General features: G+C 38.3%; 2 protein-coding genes and 1 long non-coding RNA gene across 8 annotated transcripts; 2 read left to right on the forward strand and 1 right to left on the reverse strand.

Annotated features, from left to right (window-relative positions):
• The first annotated feature begins 2053 nt into the window (after positions 1 to 2053).
• LOC133738573 (uncharacterized) lies at positions 2054 to 3894 on the forward strand. 2 transcript variants are annotated; one of them, XR_009860172.1, is made up of 5 exons: positions 2054 to 2353; positions 2507 to 2571; positions 2707 to 2817; positions 3104 to 3245; positions 3451 to 3894. It is a non-coding gene; the product is annotated as an uncharacterized LOC133738573 (long non-coding RNA). The 2 variants fall into 2 exon arrangements; XR_009860171.1 differs by having other exon boundaries at positions 3104 to 3167.
• A 3754-nt stretch (positions 3895 to 7648) lies between these two features.
• On the reverse strand, positions 7649 to 8251 carry LOC133737977 (uncharacterized). Its single transcript, XM_062165425.1, has one exon. It carries the CDS (start codon positions 8249 to 8251, stop codon positions 7649 to 7651), a length of 603 nt encoding a protein of 200 aa, XP_062021409.1.
• Positions 8252 to 8931: 680 nt separating this feature from the next.
• Positions 8932 to 15667, forward strand: LOC133735481 (phosphatidate phosphatase PAH2). Of its 5 annotated transcripts, none has more exons than XR_009859050.1 (13): positions 8941 to 9109; positions 9567 to 11024; positions 11252 to 12158; positions 12741 to 13048; positions 13172 to 13245; positions 13497 to 13581; positions 13727 to 13813; positions 13904 to 13976; positions 14316 to 14359; positions 14660 to 14788; positions 14889 to 14990; positions 15113 to 15251; positions 15314 to 15667. XR_009859050.1 is itself a non-coding variant. In XM_062162887.1 (12 exons), exons 2-12 carry the CDS (start codon positions 9762 to 9764, stop codon positions 15164 to 15166), a joined length of 3126 nt encoding a protein of 1041 aa, XP_062018871.1. In that variant the 5' UTR covers positions 8941 to 9109; positions 9567 to 9761; the 3' UTR covers positions 15167 to 15667. The 5 variants fall into 5 exon arrangements, 3 of the variants coding, with proteins under 3 accessions (XP_062018873.1, XP_062018871.1, XP_062018872.1); XR_009859051.1 differs by having other exon boundaries at positions 15345 to 15667; XM_062162887.1 differs by having other exon boundaries at positions 15113 to 15667.
• Positions 15668 to 16396: the final 729 nt, after the last annotated feature.

Below are 16396 nucleotides of genomic sequence, written 5' to 3' on the forward strand. Positions count from 1 at the left end.
TGAATGAAATTGGTTAAAAAGGTTAAAACACATTTAGGAATTAGCTAGAAGTGCTCGCGTGCGTATATGGCATTAACTAATGGAAATGACTAAACTAGCTAAATGAAGATGAGATTATGTTGGCTAAAGTGAGAATACATGGACTGAAATACTAGATTTAATTAAAAGGGAGGGCAAAACATGATGACTGTGGTAACCTCAAAAAACGATAACTGTGGCACTAAAGTTGGGCCTGTAGTGCAAAATCAAAACAGGCCCGAACACGTATAGGGCTGTCTGACGAAACCCATTTCTTCCTTTTGATTTTGTCCTGGGCTTATCGCCCCAAAATCTATGACCCCAACAAAATTTAATATGAAAATAGACAAACTTTTGTTGATGCATTGTTCGTTGACAAAAACTTCACATAAAAAAATATAATAAAGATGAACCCATTTTTATCACTAATATTATCATAAAATAATATAATAAAAGAGAAAAGAGATGAATTATCATTGGTTGAGGTGCAACACTTCCACGAAAAAAAAAGTGGGATGGTGATAAAATAAAATAAAAAATTTCATGAAGTAATCCTGTTTTTTTTTTTTTTTTTGGAAAAGGGAGGTAATCTTCTTTTAGATTTTGAAGTGTATTTTAAAATGGTAAAGCTATGGTACGTTAACATTTCTCATACATATCATATTTTATGTAATATTTACTATTTTGAGAGCTCATGTTACTACTTTTTTTTTTTTTTTTTTTTTTAATAAAGGGCTGGTGCGACTGCCCTCAAGCCTTGATTAATGAAACTGTCGAATACAAAGATGAGACATTAAGCCTAAACCCCTAATTACAATAAGCATTTAGAGTATGTCTTGAAAAAATATCAAGAATCTCTACATAAGACATGTATTCTAACAAGCACCAACTAGCAAATAGTGCACTAATGGCTACTCCATTTGCTTTGACATAGCGGTGACATAACGGAAAGATAAATTGATATGTAACTAAATTACCAAGTAGCATAATTATCAATAGCACAGCTTTCCTACTATGTTGCCGCCGGAGAGTAGATCCGACGACACTTAGCTTCACCCTGTCACTAGGCGGTAGCGACCATTTGAAAAAGCAAGAGACTCGCTGCCTACCTAGAGCAGACAAGGCACTCTGAGTGCACACACAGGCACAAGGGCCGACTAGTCCTACACAACTAATGTAGGGACTTATTGCTCGCATAAAGCGACATATAACTAACCAATATAAAATAAACTTAGACCTAGGGCAGGGCCCAAAAACTGAGCCCAAGCCCATGTAGCTCGAGGATCAGAGCCAACATGACAAGTCCGGCCCAATACTGTTTTAGCCACCGCCGATATCCTGGCACCTCCGTCGCACCTCCCCCCTATTTCGGGTTGCCGCCGTCATCAGCGCTCCACCAGCCTCGCAACCTAAGCCTTTGGCCATCATTCTACCCAAATCAGATCTGGGATCACCCATATATCCAAACCAGAGCAGGTCATCCATCGTCCTTCCGTTATTGACTTCGCATGATCCCGACATTGCTCCCAAACCAGCGACTTCAGGCCAGCCCCGCGACAGCAGCTTCATCCGCCGACCCCTCCAAAGAGTACCAGACCACCGCTCGCCATCAACCGCGATCTCCTCAGCCACTTCTCTCAAATCCCAGCGATCTAGATCGGATCCACTCTGATTGAGAGCCCAACAACCTCACCTCAGACCCGTCCCCGATGGACGGACAATCAGACCCGTCTGGCTGCACCCACAACGCGCCGACAAGGTCAATGATTAGGGGTGGGCTCGCGAAACCGAAAACCGAAAAAAACTGCACTGATACCCGAACCGCAGCCGAAAAAAACTGCACCGAACTGGAAAAAACCGCACCGCACCGAATCTGGTCGGTTCGGTTTTCGGTTTCATCCCGGCCAAAACCGAACTGAACCGCAAAACTGAAACACTGTTCATTCACTACAAAATGACGTCGTTTTGGATTTAACTTCAGAAATCCTAATGGCCGCCATATATATAGATGCTAAATCCCTCGGTCAACTCAGTCTCTATCTCGAGAACTTCTCTTCAGCCGCTCTCTCTCTTGTCTCGCCCTCTCATTCTTCTCTTCGTCAATCCTTTCAGTTTTCTCATCGCCATAGAGAATTCGAGATCCCCAAGGACTAGATCGATCAAGCTCACGAGGCTAAGGTCTCGGTTGGGTCATGAAGACCAGATCGATGGCCAGGGATCTGAGCGAGATAGTGAAGGAGATTCTCTCGGTTGGGTGCTAGGTCGAAGGCAAGGATCTGTAGGATTTTCATCGTAGATTATCCAGGAGATTACCGACGGCGATGTTGAGGTGCTGGTATGATTTCAAGCTTTTTCAATTTCAAATCTCGCTGCTCTTGATGCTGGGTTTATATCTTTGTTTCATCGTAGTTTCGTCTTTTTGATAAACCCAGATATGATGAATATTTCTGTTCTTTCGCTTTTGATTAATAGTTCTCTGCTTTTTCAGTACCAATCTTTATATTCGTCAATGATACATCTTCTGCACCTTGGTATCTCAATGCCGAAAGACCTGTAAGTTGTTCATTTTCTTTTCTGATATTGAGTTGATAGTTATGACAAACAAGCCTCAGTGTGAGGTATGAGTTATGATACTGATACATGATATATTGTTTTGCCTTTTTGTTTTTGGTTTGGTTTGATCCAAAGCTTGAAACATCCAAGGAAATGGAAATCAGATCCAGATTGCTGTTGAAACTGATGATGTATTCAAAAGTGCTTGCTGCTTAGCTTTTTCTAGACCAAGATGGTTGGAAAACTGTAAGTCTTCACTTGTGTACGCTTAGCTTTTTATTTTGACGTTTTCTTTAGTCCTTTTTTATTTTGGCAATGTTGTTGGAATGGGATAGAATGATAGATGAGTGTTGTGTGCAAATTGGATACATAATTGCTTTATTGATCGCATAATGGCACTTAACTTTCTTTTCATTTGCTTGGTTCTGGTAGCAATGTTGTTTAAATTGCAAATTTGGTACATAATAGATGGAAATGGCATTTGCTTGGTCTGTGTTTTATCACTGATGAGTGTTGTCATTGCTTTGTGCAGTATCAAAATTGTCAGATTCTTTTATATTGGTGGAAGCTGCTTTAGCAGAGCATGAAATTTCTGGGTATGGAATGCTAACTTTTGCTCTTACCATCTGGCAGTACAATTACATAATCAACTCAAGCTGCGGAACTTATCAATGGTTCAAAAGTTCTACTTTATTTCCTTTATGTTCTCTTTCTAGTTCAGCAAATAAACCTTTGAATACTGCATCTTTGTTTTCTAATTCTAATTGTTTTCGGCAAAGAACATGCTTATACATTTGTTAGTGCAAAGACATTAATTGTATGTCTTTCTTCTTTGAATTTGATTTGGAGGCTTAGACTTGTTTTTTTTTTTTCTGGTAGGTTAAATTTTCTCTCTATCAACCGTTTTGAGAGGAAAAAGAATATAGACTTGGCGATTTCAGCTTTTGCCATGCTTCGCACCCTTGAAGGAGATGTGCTTCATGGTCTTAATCTAGCTGAAGCTTCCTTGACAATTGTAGGCAAGTTCCTACTTATTTTTTGTCCAACTGATCTTATTGATCGAGACCTCATACTAGTAGATAAATATTCAAAAGTAGGTTTTGCAGGGACGTGTAATTAATTACTAGGTGCTCAATCACCAAGAAGTACGCTCTTACTTGATTCTGTAATTAAGCTTGCCCTTTAGGTTCATTGGTGTCTTGAATGATTCAAGTATTTTGCCAACAAGAAGAACAATGCTTACTGTTCTTGAGAACTAATGTGTCCATGAATATTAGTTACTGACCATGAACAAGGCACTTGAATATCATTGCCTTTCTCTGACTCAGAAGATCTTTGCTAATATATTTGTTCCTCTATTGCGTGGGTCTTATACCTATATGCATTGTCTAATTTTTTTTATGCTGCATTGTTACCTTCTGTCTAATATTTTTTGTGGCTCAGTTCAATCTAGTGCTGCAAGCTGCTCTTGGTACGGAGATGTTGACTTGGGAGAGAATCTGCAAGCTCAAGTAGTGAAATTTGTGTTTACATGGTGGAAGAGTGATTTGCTCTGTTTATTTAATTTTTTTTCTTTCAGTTCTGTATATGGTTAATGGGTTGCTTTTTTTTTACTTTTTATAATAAATAAGGCTCCAATGGCCTTTATTATTTTTGAAAGGAAGGCTCCAATGGCCTTTATTCTTAATTTCCGGATTATAGATGGGATTGATTCGTGGCTCAAATGGATATATATAAATGATTAAAAAAATAAAAAAATAAGAATGAAATTTCTTTGTTCAACTAAAATTATTTATTAAAAAATAAAATAAAAACCAAACTTGACCCGACCCGAGCCTAACCGAACAGTTCAGTTCAGTTTTCGGTGTTAAATTTTCAAAAATGGAAAACCGAACTGAATTTAATATCGGTTTGGTTTTCGGTTCTGGCCCAAAACCGAACCGAATAAAACCGAACCCGCCCCTATCAATGATGACGCCGGGCCGCCGGACGAGTGCAAACACGGCTAGGGTTTCTTCCTGTTTTCGCTCTCGCTCTTTTGAAAATATTTTTTTATAAGAGGTCTTAACTCATGTTACCACTTTAAAGACTCATGAATTTAGAGTAAAATATATAACTAGAAAAAAGTCTTCATTAAAGTAAATATGGGTTCTCGTTAGAGTAAACTAGGTTCTCATTTGAGTAGTTAAGTTCTAAAAGTGGTAATTGTTGTAGGTTCTCATTTAAATCGATAGCCCACTTCATAATGGTATGTTCATGAACTACTGGTTGTTTTACCTATGCTAATTAAGTTTTCATTTTTTGATTGGGGGGGGGGGGGGGGTATTATATAGGGATTTGGCTTCTCTGCTAGAACTATAATTTGCTAGAAAAAAAAACTGCAAGGGATGAACTTAAAGTGACTTCTTGATGCTTCTTGATGTGGCATCATCTTGCCCTTAAAACTATATCTGACGGCTGTGAGTAAAATCCAAGCACATTATAGCATGTCATATTCTAGCAGAGAAGCCAAGTAGTTGGTTTGGATTGATCAAACATGCTGTACCGCAGAGTATATAGCACCTCGATCCAAAACACTTCTTTTCGCAATTGGGTTTTCAGTTTCAGTATCTGCTTCTGATCATTCAAATTTAGAGATATTTGGACTATGCTAATGAAATTTGAGGATGTTAAAGTTGTTTAGTTTGAATTGAGAATTGGCACCAGAGTTTACAGCAGCTCTGAGTATTTGTTTCTTGTTTTACTATACACGCTTTTGAACATTGGTGTTTTGTTGGCCTGCTTCTTTTGCATTTGATTGTTAAATGCATTTGAATGCTTGCATCTTTGCTTTCTAATTTCTTAAATGGGCTTTAATAATGCAGCTCGGTACACATTTACTTTCATGGCCTCTTACTTATGAGAGTAGGAGCATCCAATGTCCATTAATTGTATGCAACTAATTTTCGTCATTAGTCCTATCAAGATTATTGTGATCCTGTTGAATTTACTAATTTAATGATCAGCTATTATTTACATATCAAGTGCATGACTTGTGTATACATATTGGCAAAAAAAGAAACAAGATGGCTCTTCTGTTCTTAATGTTGTTGTGTTGGTTTATGGACAGGTATGCTTAAAAGCTAAGGTTCTCTAATAGGGTTCATGTATCAACAGAGCCTACTCTTTCGAGTCATCACCGCGCCTTCCAGGCAGGACAAATCAAGTTGGAGCTTTGATTGATGCCGCAAAGGCAACTGGGGAGTAGCTGATTGATGCAACTCTGTGGGTACGTAGGTGCTTGGAATGTTACATGAGTTGCAGTAGTCTTGACAATGCAGTATATTTGTTTAGCTTAGTAGATTTTGTCATTAATTAGTACAAGGTCAATGTTGCATTGATTATCAAAATATTATGTAATACACTCTCAAAGCACAATGTACAGTGTTGTATTATCCTTGTAGTTTCATTTCATTTTACTGCATATGATTGCAATTTCTGCTTGGGTGATTACTGGATAGAATCATAGAAAGCTTAGCTAGAAAGGAATTTGAATGTACAGTGTGAAAAAGAAAAAAGAATTTCAACAGCTTTAAATTGATATTTTTTAGGACTAAATACTGTTTAGTCATTGAGCTTTTGACCATAAAACACTTCAGTCCCTGACCTTCTAATTTCACACGTTTAGTCCCTTTACTTCAAAATTTCAGACCAATAGGTCCTTGCCGTCTAAAAGTCGCGGCGAAATGTCTATTATGCCCTCAGTTCTTTTTTTTTTTTAATAAATTTATTCCTTTCTCTTTTTTTTAATTTATTCTTTTTTATTTATTTTATTTATTCTTTTTTTTTTTCAAACAGAAAGAAAGAAAGGAAAAAAAAACAGAAAAAAAAAAACAGAAAGAAAGAAAGGGAAAAAAAATTCCTTTTCCAAAAAAAATAAAATAATTAATTAATTAAAAAAAAAAGAACTGAGGGCATAATAGACATTTCGCCGCGACTTTTAGACAACAAGGACCTATTGGTCTGAAATTTTGAAGTACAGGGAGTAAACGTGTGAAATTAGAATGTCAGGGACTGAAGTGTTTTATGTTCAAAAGCTCATGACTAAACAGTATTTAGTCCTATTTTTTAATTTCAAAATGTTGAAAGACACAGTTATCATGAGATGTAAAGACAACTTGGGATCCCCCTGGAACTGTGAAGCCAAATGTTGATGGTGCTCGATGTAGTGCTAATGGTCGCATTGCTTCTAGTGGAGTCTTAATAAATTATAATGGGATTGAATTTGCGGTTTTCAAGCCAACTTAGGAATTGGTTGAGTTTTAAATGCAGGTTTGGGGTCTTGTTCTTGGCCTCAAGATGGCATATAATTGCAACATCTCTAAGTTAAGAGATTGAATCAAACTCTGCAATCTTAGTTAACTAAATTTTTCACGAGGACATTGAATCCCACCCACTTGGTGCTATTATTAAGAGCTGTAGACACTTGCTTTCTCAATTTGATTATGTAAACCTAGCTTATGCATATTTTCAGAGGAAAAAAGGGCACTACGGATTCTCTTGCTAAATCAGGCCTTAATCATGACCATGATGTTGTCGTGTTTGATTCCCTTGATCCCCAAGCTACTACCGCTTTTCTTGATGATTTTTGTGAACATTGTGGACATCAAATTTAAATTTCACTAGCACTAAAAATAAGTAGGATTGTGATAAAATAAAAAAATAAAAGTGATGAGGTTATCTTGCCTTGAATTTTGAAGTGTATCCTAAGAAGGTTGACATCCAAGTAACTAAAATAGCACAGAGTTGTAACAAAACATTGACTTTTCTTGTTCTGGTCAACAATTCAACATGCAGCAACTACCACTTGGATAGTTGGATTAGTTCCAATAAATTTGATCCGAGAGCATCATAGTATGATCAGTATCGGAAGGAGCACAACTCAAATATCCGGTCGTAAATTGTGTAGCATACCTTACCGTGATTGCTTACCACTTTGTCTCAACTAGTTAAGTTACACAATACTTGTACAAGAGTCACAGCTTGATATCCATCAAATTTATAATATTTTTTTTTTTTTTTTTAGGAGGAAAATAAATTACAACTTAAAGCCCATATTACAACCAAAACTAAACTGATCAAAATTAAAAGCAGACAAAGCTGAGAACGGAAACTTTTTGGACCAAGTGATAGGAGTAGATGATCTATGACCCATATTTGTAACAGCATCAGCAACGAAGTTGGCTTCCCTGGGACCATAAGAGAAGGAAACAGCTTCGAAATTGCTAGCCAGACTCAGGATGTCTTTCACAAGAGTACGAAGACGCCAAGGAGGAGCACATTTTTTGTTGATGGAGTCTATAATTAACTTGGAGTCACCTTCGACATAAAGCTTTCGACAGTTAAGGAGGAAGGCATGATAAAGACCATCACGAACAGCACTTCCTTCAGCAATGGGGACAGAAGCATGACCAATAGCTCTCACACCAGCAAAAAGGGGAGAACCATCATGATCCTTGATAACAAAACCAGCAGCTGCTTTCTTATTGTTGACAACAGAACCATTGAAATTGAGCTTGGCGAAGCCAGTAGGAGGAGGAGACCAGCGAATAACTTGAGAGGTAGAAGCAAGACCCTTGAAAAGGCAAGGGTTATTCCTTCTATAATTCTCACCAATGGATGCCGCAGCATGAACCACCATATTAGGAAGAGAGGGAGAATGTCTGAATATGAGGTTATTCCTCGCCTCCCAAATTTTCCAGCAAAGAAGGAGAATATTTTCAGTAGTAGACTTTTGGTAATCCTTCCTGAACTAGGAAAGAAACCATTCTTCAAAGTTTTGGAAACCTGTATTGGTAATGCCAGCAGAGCGCCAAACATTTGCATCAAAGGGGCAGGAGAAGAAAATGTGGTTTAAGTCCTCATCCCCTGAGCTGCAAAGGGCACACAAAGAATCATAATTAGTAGAATAACGAGCAAGTCTTGCCCTAGTTTTCAAAGGACACACAAATATTTTATTCATAATTAGAAGTTACGATTCTACTCACATGCGCATAAATGATTATTTCAGCATATAATTTAAATTTTAAAACGATAAAATATCATCAAAACGTGCCAACAATGTTAAGGCAAATTCAATCCATCTAATCAAACAGGGTACGAATCAGTCGCTTAAAACTTCGCATGTTCATGTTCTCATAAAGTTTCCTTCTTTCCCATAGGCCATAGGGCATATGGTCGTGGGCTCGTGGCATGTGGATGCCTCATCCTATATACAGCTCCTTTGGTTCTATAATAATTCAGAAGGATCTATGCTGCTGAGACGACCCACATGGCGGCAAAACAAAAATGACGTAATAAAGAAAAAGGCTCGATGGACCCTAGTGAGTTCAAACCTCCACCCAACTATATTGCCACTTCGAAACAGAGCACTGCTAACGTGTTTCTATTTGAGATTTTCAAGAAAACAAACCAAGTTACGATCTCTATATCTCTGTAGGCCCTCCAAGGCCGTTTCTTTCTTTCTTCTCGTGTACCTCCCTCCTCTGTTTCAATTCAGGTCAGTTCCATATCTCAGAGGGAAACCCTAATTATTGTTGTTTACGTTACTCTTTGTTTCATCACGTACTGTAAAATAGAGAAAGAAAAGAAAAAAAAAATGAAAATGATGGTTGGGATTTTATTGACGAATGGTTCGACGGCACATTCGAATAATTAAGACCGAATATGCTCCAACCGCTAATGTCTTCCTCTTGCGTTTTGGTTTTCTGCTCATCAACTACTTTCTTTAATTGGGTTTGTCTTTCATACTCTGTGTGTGTGTGTGTGTGAGGCTTTGGTCTTGGTATCTATATCTAGATTAAAGCTTGCTTTCTTGGTTGTTTGTTAATTTTGAATAACGGGTTTAATTCCTTGAGCGGGATATTGGTAGTTTCTGATTCATGCAATGATTGTTTTGAGCTAAAGACGATTGATTTATGTGTTTTGATCATTTGGGTTCTTGAATTATAATGTAGAGTCTGGCGGATTGGTCATCTGGGTGGTCTCAAAGATTGAATTTTGAGGTTGTTTTGGTGGTTGATTGAATTAAAGTCTGGTGCTTTGAGCTATTTAGCCTGAAGATTTCTTGAGGAATTCAACAGGCTTTGTAAGTTATGATTGAGTTTCAAGATTTTGGGAATTGGGTGGTTTGAGAAATCAAAGAGGGGAGGATGTACGCGGTTGGGAGGTTAGGGAGCTACATCTCGAGGGGGGTATACACCGTCTCGGGGCCCTTTCACCCTTTTGGTGGAGCTGTGGATATTATTGTAGTTCAACAAGAAGATGGGAGCTTCAAGTCTTCGGCGTGGAATGTCAGGTTTGGCAAGTTTCAAGGAGTTTTGAAGTCCAAGGAGAAGGTGGTGAACATTTGTGTAAATGGAGAGGACGCTAGTTTCCACATGTATTTGGATAATAAAGGGGAGGCTTACTTCCTTAGGGAGGTTGATGCAAAAGAAGGGGAATCTGTGTTGTTTCCTTCCACGTCTTCCAGTGATGAGACGGATGAGCAATCTCAAGAAAAGAGGCAGCCAGTGAAGTCCAAAAGTTGCAAGTATGATGCTGAAAGTTTGATTGTTGATCATAATAATAAGTGCAATGGGAAGGTATTATCCAGGACTAATTCCCGGAAGTCGCGGATATTTGGGATATTTGGAAACAGGTCAATGAAGGAGAGAATGACGGTCAACGAGGAGGCAGAGGGTGACAATAGCACGATTAGAAGGGTGGATTCTTTGGAGCGTGCAGAGTTTGCGGCCAATCTTATGGAGGTGAAATGGTCCACTAGTCTTGCTACCAAGAAAAACAGGAAAGAGGGTGATTCTCGTCTCTCTTGTCCTGATATTTTGGAGAGTGGAGTTGATGAAGATATGCAGATTAGTTCTGAGCACCGCCGGGTGTGCTCATCTCTACCTGATTGTGCTTTGCAGGAGGCGACTGCCTTCTGCAATGCCCAAATAGGCAATGATTCTCTGTCTGGCTTTGACAAAACACCTAGTTATGCGGAGGAAGCTAGTCTAATTTCATGTTTAAACACCCCGAATATAGTGTCTAGAGTATGCAGAGAATTGGATGAGTCTGGGGCAACTGAAAATGATGGAAATGTAAAGGCACTCATATCCAATATCACAGGTTCGGATCCTACAATTCCACACTCACTAGAGGTTGAAGCATTTCCATTTCCTGGAAAGCATTTTGTTGGACGGGTTTTTGATGACAAAGGTGTTGTACTAGCTGGCTGTGGCATTTCCGAGAAGGACGGTGGAATAGATAGAGTTGAATCCTTTATTTACTGTCAATCATCAGAGAGCGCAGTAGTGGGAACAGATGTTTCCAGCGAACAAACTCATGGAAAACTTTACATTGCTAGAGGAGATTGTGGAAAACTTCATGTTCATGCTGAAGCAGTACATGCCAGAACTGAACTGCTATCTAAGGTAATCTTTCTTAGAATCTCTTGCAATGGTACAGAAGAGTTCTTAAACTATTTAAGAATGTGTGGATGTCATTTTGATTACGACTTTTTGGCGACAAATATGTGTAGACAATGAGGAAATAGAATGTAATTAGAAATTACCCCTTGACTAATATTGTTCTTATATCAATGTACACTTGGATTTTAATTTTCATTGACTTGAGACCAAGTATGTGTGTTCTTGATCAGGATGCGGTTACTGAGCAGTTTGTTGAAGATATTGCCTTAAAGGTGCAACCATTGGAGGCTCCTGAAACTTATTCTCACAAAACAGCTCATCATTCTTGCACGGGTAACCATAATGGGGAGCCTGGAGGGCCAGCAAAAGCTCCAGAGCACTGTAGTCAAATGGTCCCTATTAATGCATTGCCTGATTCAGTTGAGATTGAGTCACGTATCGTATCTAGGTTAAGCAACTCTGACCATCAAGTTCAAGATGAGAAAGAATTTAAAGGCGAAGATATCGCATGTGATGTCCAAACCTCTTCCGGGTACATTAGTGGTTCTGAAATCACTGAAGCCACAAGTGTGGTGCCACCAGGGAGATTAGAAGAAGAACAATTCCTTTTCAGTGACTCTGATGAACTCAACACCACTAAGGTTCAATGCACGGAGTCAAGTTCTTCACAATGTGTAGATGGAGAAATTAGTGTCTTGTGTAGTCCAGATGGCAGTAAAGAATTTAATGGGTCAGCAGTCAGTACAAATTATGAATCATACTCATCTCCAGAAAAGTTTGCTCAAGAAATCCCCTCAACTGGTTTTCAGAAAGTTATAGGTAAACTGAAGGCAACATCAACAACAGTTGACATCCCCAGAAATCAAAAGGCTGCTGATAAGGAAGTTGGGATGCTGGTGGGATCATTGCCCAGTATGTGGCATCAGACTGACAATTTGAGTGCATTGGATCTTGATGCTCCTTTAAGCCATTCGCTGGACTCAAAAGCCAAAACCTTGAAGTGGATACAGCAAAATAGAGATGATTTGAGCTGTATAAAGTTGGACATAGAGCAACAGTTACCTCTGGTGAAGCTAGACGCTGAGAATGCTGAGGGTACAGAGGAGCTCAAAGATGTTCCCGGCAGTCCTGCACTAGGTAAGAAACTTGGATTTATGCTTGTATGATATGCTTATTTTCAGGATTTTCATGTGCTGAAATGATATAGTGTGTGCGCACATGTGTGTGTGTATTTTACGTCAAAATAGACTATATATTTATCTTTTTCCACTAGTGTGTACAGAATGATATATTCCATGTCAGGTAAAATGACTGTCCATGGAATCTGGTTGGTAAAAACTGATTAATAGTCCACTTTCTTCGTAGTTAGACTTATTGCCTGAATTGCAATATTATGCAAATTGGAAAGATCTCATTTCTTTTTGGTGCAAAAATGTACAAGTTTCTTTATGCAAAGCTATCCATATGCAAACACTTGCTATATGAAGTATGGGATGGGATCTGATACTGCTTCCCAAGCATTTGATGCCGAAATCTGGATTTTAATAAATGTACCTCTCTAGGCCTGTCTTAGCTGCTGGTTGTCAGAAATAATGGCCAACATTTTTCCTAGGATGTAGCTGCTTCTATTGTTTTATAGATGTTTCATTTGGAAGAGACAAATATTTGAGTGCCTAGGGGAATGATAGCTGTTGACCAAGTTGAGAAAAACCATTACAGGAGATCCATCAAAAGCTAGTGTTACCCCTAGTGGAAGCTGGAAACTCTGGCCTTTCCGTTTCAGGAGAACAAATTCCCAGAAGGCTATGCAACCAAATCTGAATGATTGTGGAAGTCCTGAAGTTGAGAATGCTTCAGAGAGCGCGGTTGGTGTGGATAGTAGTAACATTGTGCTTACACCGAAGGGGATGAAGAAAACAGAAAGGGCAACCTCTCCAACATCTGAGCAGTTGGCATCCTTAAATCTAAATGAAGGGAGAAATACAGTAACTTTCACATTTTCTACTGCAATGCTAGGAAAGCAGCAGGTAATATATTCCTGGGTTGTCAGTCTTGATGACAGTTAATTACTTTTGAATTTGATTTCTCTGTCATCTTATGTGTTCCAGATGTACTTACTCTGCTTTCTTATAATTTTTGGTTCATTACAGGTTGATGCCAGAATTTATCTTTGGAAATGGAATACTCGTATAGTGATCTCAGATGTGGATGGGACAATCACAAAGTAAGGCTGTTATTTAAATATTATACCTAACTTTAATCCTTTGTTTTCGAGAATTCCTCAAGCTCATGTTTTGTCCTACATCTTGCACAAAGTAAGAAGTAAGCTAGATATAATGATATATCCATTTGTCAAGGATATATTTTAACATGGTTAACAAGATAAGATAATAGTATGAAAACAAGAGGTTTTCTTGAACCAAAACTGGGACTTACCTGATTTGCCTGATCCACTTGATTTGCATCATTTTACAGATCAGATGTTCTAGGTCAGTTCATGCCCTTGGTTGGTGTAGATTGGTCACAAACAGGTGTCACTCATTTGTTTTCAGCCATTAAGGTTTGCTTTGTCTCATCGCATTGTGCCTTTGCCTCTCATGGAAATATTATAATTTATATTTTAATTATAAATTTTGTTTTTATATTTGAATTCTCATGGGGCCTAATCTTTCCAGAGAGCTAATTATAATTTTAATATGATGCAGGAAAATGGATATGAATTACTTTTTTTGAGTGCACGTGCCATTTCTCAGTCCTCTCAGACGCGACAATTTCTGTTTAACCTTAAGCAGGTTGGTACTTGGTTCATGCTAAATATTTCATGTATTTGAACAAACCAAATAAAATAAAATAAAGAAAAATCTTTCTTTCCGTATTTGCAGGATGGGAAGGCTTTACCTGATGGGCCCGTTGTTATTTCTCCAGATGGACTTTTTCCTTCTCTTTTTCGGGAAGGTAAGTTTTATGTATGCACTCTGTTTTCCTAAAACTTAACTGCCATTAATTAGGCGTGTTTTGTGCTTGTTCGGATGGCCATTTTTACATCTACTCTCATGATAGAACAGAAGTGGTCAACTGCTTTATGTAGTGTGCTGGAGCATGTTCTTTTCTTGTTCAATAATGTGTTAATTATAAAAAATTAAAAATACAAACAATTAAATGCCTACCCAAACAAAATATATGTTCCGTATGCTAAGAAGTAATTTTGAAGGACATACGCCACATCAGAGTCTCGTCACTGAATCCCACCTAATTTTATAATGCATGAACTGACTCTTGCTCTGTTTTTCACAGTTATCCGGAGGGCTCCTCATGAATTCAAGATTGCATGCTTAGAGGTTCCTTGCTTTCTACCTGTCTATTTGGGATATTCACTTGTCTTTTCTACATCATTTTTTTACCATATTCCTGATGGTGTAATTTGTTCCATAAGATTTGTCTTGCTTGTATATCTTTGCACTGTGGTCACCGTCTGTTGATAAAAATTTTGCTTATTAATAATACTGATGTAGTATGATTGTTAGCTGATATTTGTTCATTAACTGACCAGTCTCTGAGTTTTTAGACTGTTTGTTGGTAATATTTCAGTTGCACCATTCGTTTCGTTCGAATATCTTACATTTTCCTGTTTTTTGCAGGATATCAAATCATTGTTCCCTTCTGATTGCAACCCGTTCTATGCTGGTTTTGGAAACAGAGATACTGATGAATTCAGCTACCTTAAGGTTGGAATCCCCTTGGGTAAAATCTTCATCATTAATCCCAAGGTAATTAAGACCTTCATGACAACTTAGCAGTTATATTGAAATCTGTAATGTATCTACGTCAAATGCCAACTTTTCTTTTTCTGATGATTTGGGTATGCAGGGTGAGATTGTTGTGAACCGCCGTGTTGATGCAAAGACATATACCTCCCTTCATGCTCTCGTAAATGGCATGTTCCCCCCCACAACTTCCTCACACGAGCAGGTATTGGTTCTGCAATAATTTTCTGTTCTAAATTTGTTGCTCTTTTGCCATTTTAATAACTTTTAAATATCCAAGTCAGGAGGAACCCTCTGACCATGCTTTCCTTCCCATGTTGATTACAGGAGGATTTTAATTCGTGGAATTTCTGGAAACTCCCACCACCTGATGTCAGTTGAGGTGTAAAACAGTCTTTGGCCTTCTTTGGTCCTCTCTAGATATGTAGATAGATGAGTTTTGCGACGCTGTTTCAGAATTGTCAAGGTAAATTCCAACTTCACATTTGCTTAATCTGTCAGAAACTCAGCGTGGAGTTTTGGTTGTAGAATGACAGTGCAGCATCCAATGAACTTTCAGAATATGATCGCTGAAGTTCTGCTTTGCTTCATTTTTGCTGAGCTGGCTGATATAGTGGCGACTCGAAGCAATATATGGAAGACATACAGAAAAACAGTTGGACAGAGGGATCCTGCTCCAGTTTCTCTCGTTGTTTTTCTCTGTTAAATCCAATTTTGTCTAGTTCACGTATCTTAGTCCCATGAACACTTCGATTTGTAAGTATTATTGGACACCGACATGGGTAATAGGCTGTTGCACATATTTCATGTACAGAAATTATTTATAAATGTAAATTCATTTTTCATATCTTATACAATCGTTCTGATCCTTTCGTGAAGGTCTACTTTTTACTTCTTTTAGTTTTTACTGCAAGACCCGTAAGAACAGTATCAGTTTTCTGTTTCCAACTGAGAACTAATCAATACAAACTTTGATTTCTAATTCTATCACAATCAGTTATACGAATAAGATGTACATGGATTAAGGAGGGAATACTAAGCAATCCATAGCACCCCACCATGCCGAAGCATGTGCATGACCTTGGTGGTGCTACAGTTGCATTTATTCTGCCTCTGAAAGTCACTCATTCCATAGAGAATACAACACAAATCTATATAAATAGGGAGCTGATGATCAAAAGTGTATGATCCTGACACCCAAATACTTCTGTGCAAACTCTACAAGGTTGTCGAGTTCTTCTTCACCTATGTATCCGTCTTGATTGACATCTGCAGATCGTAACCCACGCCTGCTCTTGAACGTGGCAAAGCGTCCACCGGTGGAGCGGATAGCCTGGCGGAGTTCCTGTTTGCTTATACGGCCATCTTTGTCAGTATCAAATTTCTTCAGCCATTTCTTCAACTCCTCGGTGGTCATAACACGTTTGCCATCACTAGCGACAGACTTGCTCTTAATCGCCATAGAGAGGTGTATATAATCTAGCTTGTAGTAGTCGGATACTTGTATTAGCAAGTTTGTGCTGTAAAAGCCTTGGATCATCCTCTTTATAATCTGTTAGTGACGGAGCTCTCTCTCTCTCTCTCACTCCCTTTTTTCCTAATATTTATTCT

Source organism: Rosa rugosa, chromosome 3 (genome assembly GCF_958449725.1).
Source record: "Rosa rugosa chromosome 3, drRosRugo1.1, whole genome shotgun sequence".
NCBI lineage: Eukaryota > Viridiplantae > Streptophyta > Magnoliopsida > Rosales > Rosaceae > Rosa > Rosa rugosa.

Excerpts from the sequence above, each read along its gene's own strand:
- LOC133737977 (XM_062165425.1), bottom strand. The coding sequence starts at position 8,251 with ATGGTGGTTCATGCTGCGGCATCCATTGGTGAGAATTATAGAAGGAAT.
- LOC133735481 (XM_062162887.1), top strand. The coding sequence starts at position 9,762 with ATGTACGCGGTTGGGAGGTTAGGGAGCTACATCTCGAGGGGGGTATAC. Across the intron at positions 13,049-13,171 it reads CAATGCTAGGAAAGCAGCAG|GTTGATGCCAGAATTTATCT; the intron begins GTAATATATTCC and ends GGTTCATTACAG. Across the intron at positions 13,814-13,903 it reads TTCTGTTTAACCTTAAGCAG|GATGGGAAGGCTTTACCTGA; the intron begins GTTGGTACTTGG and ends CCGTATTTGCAG.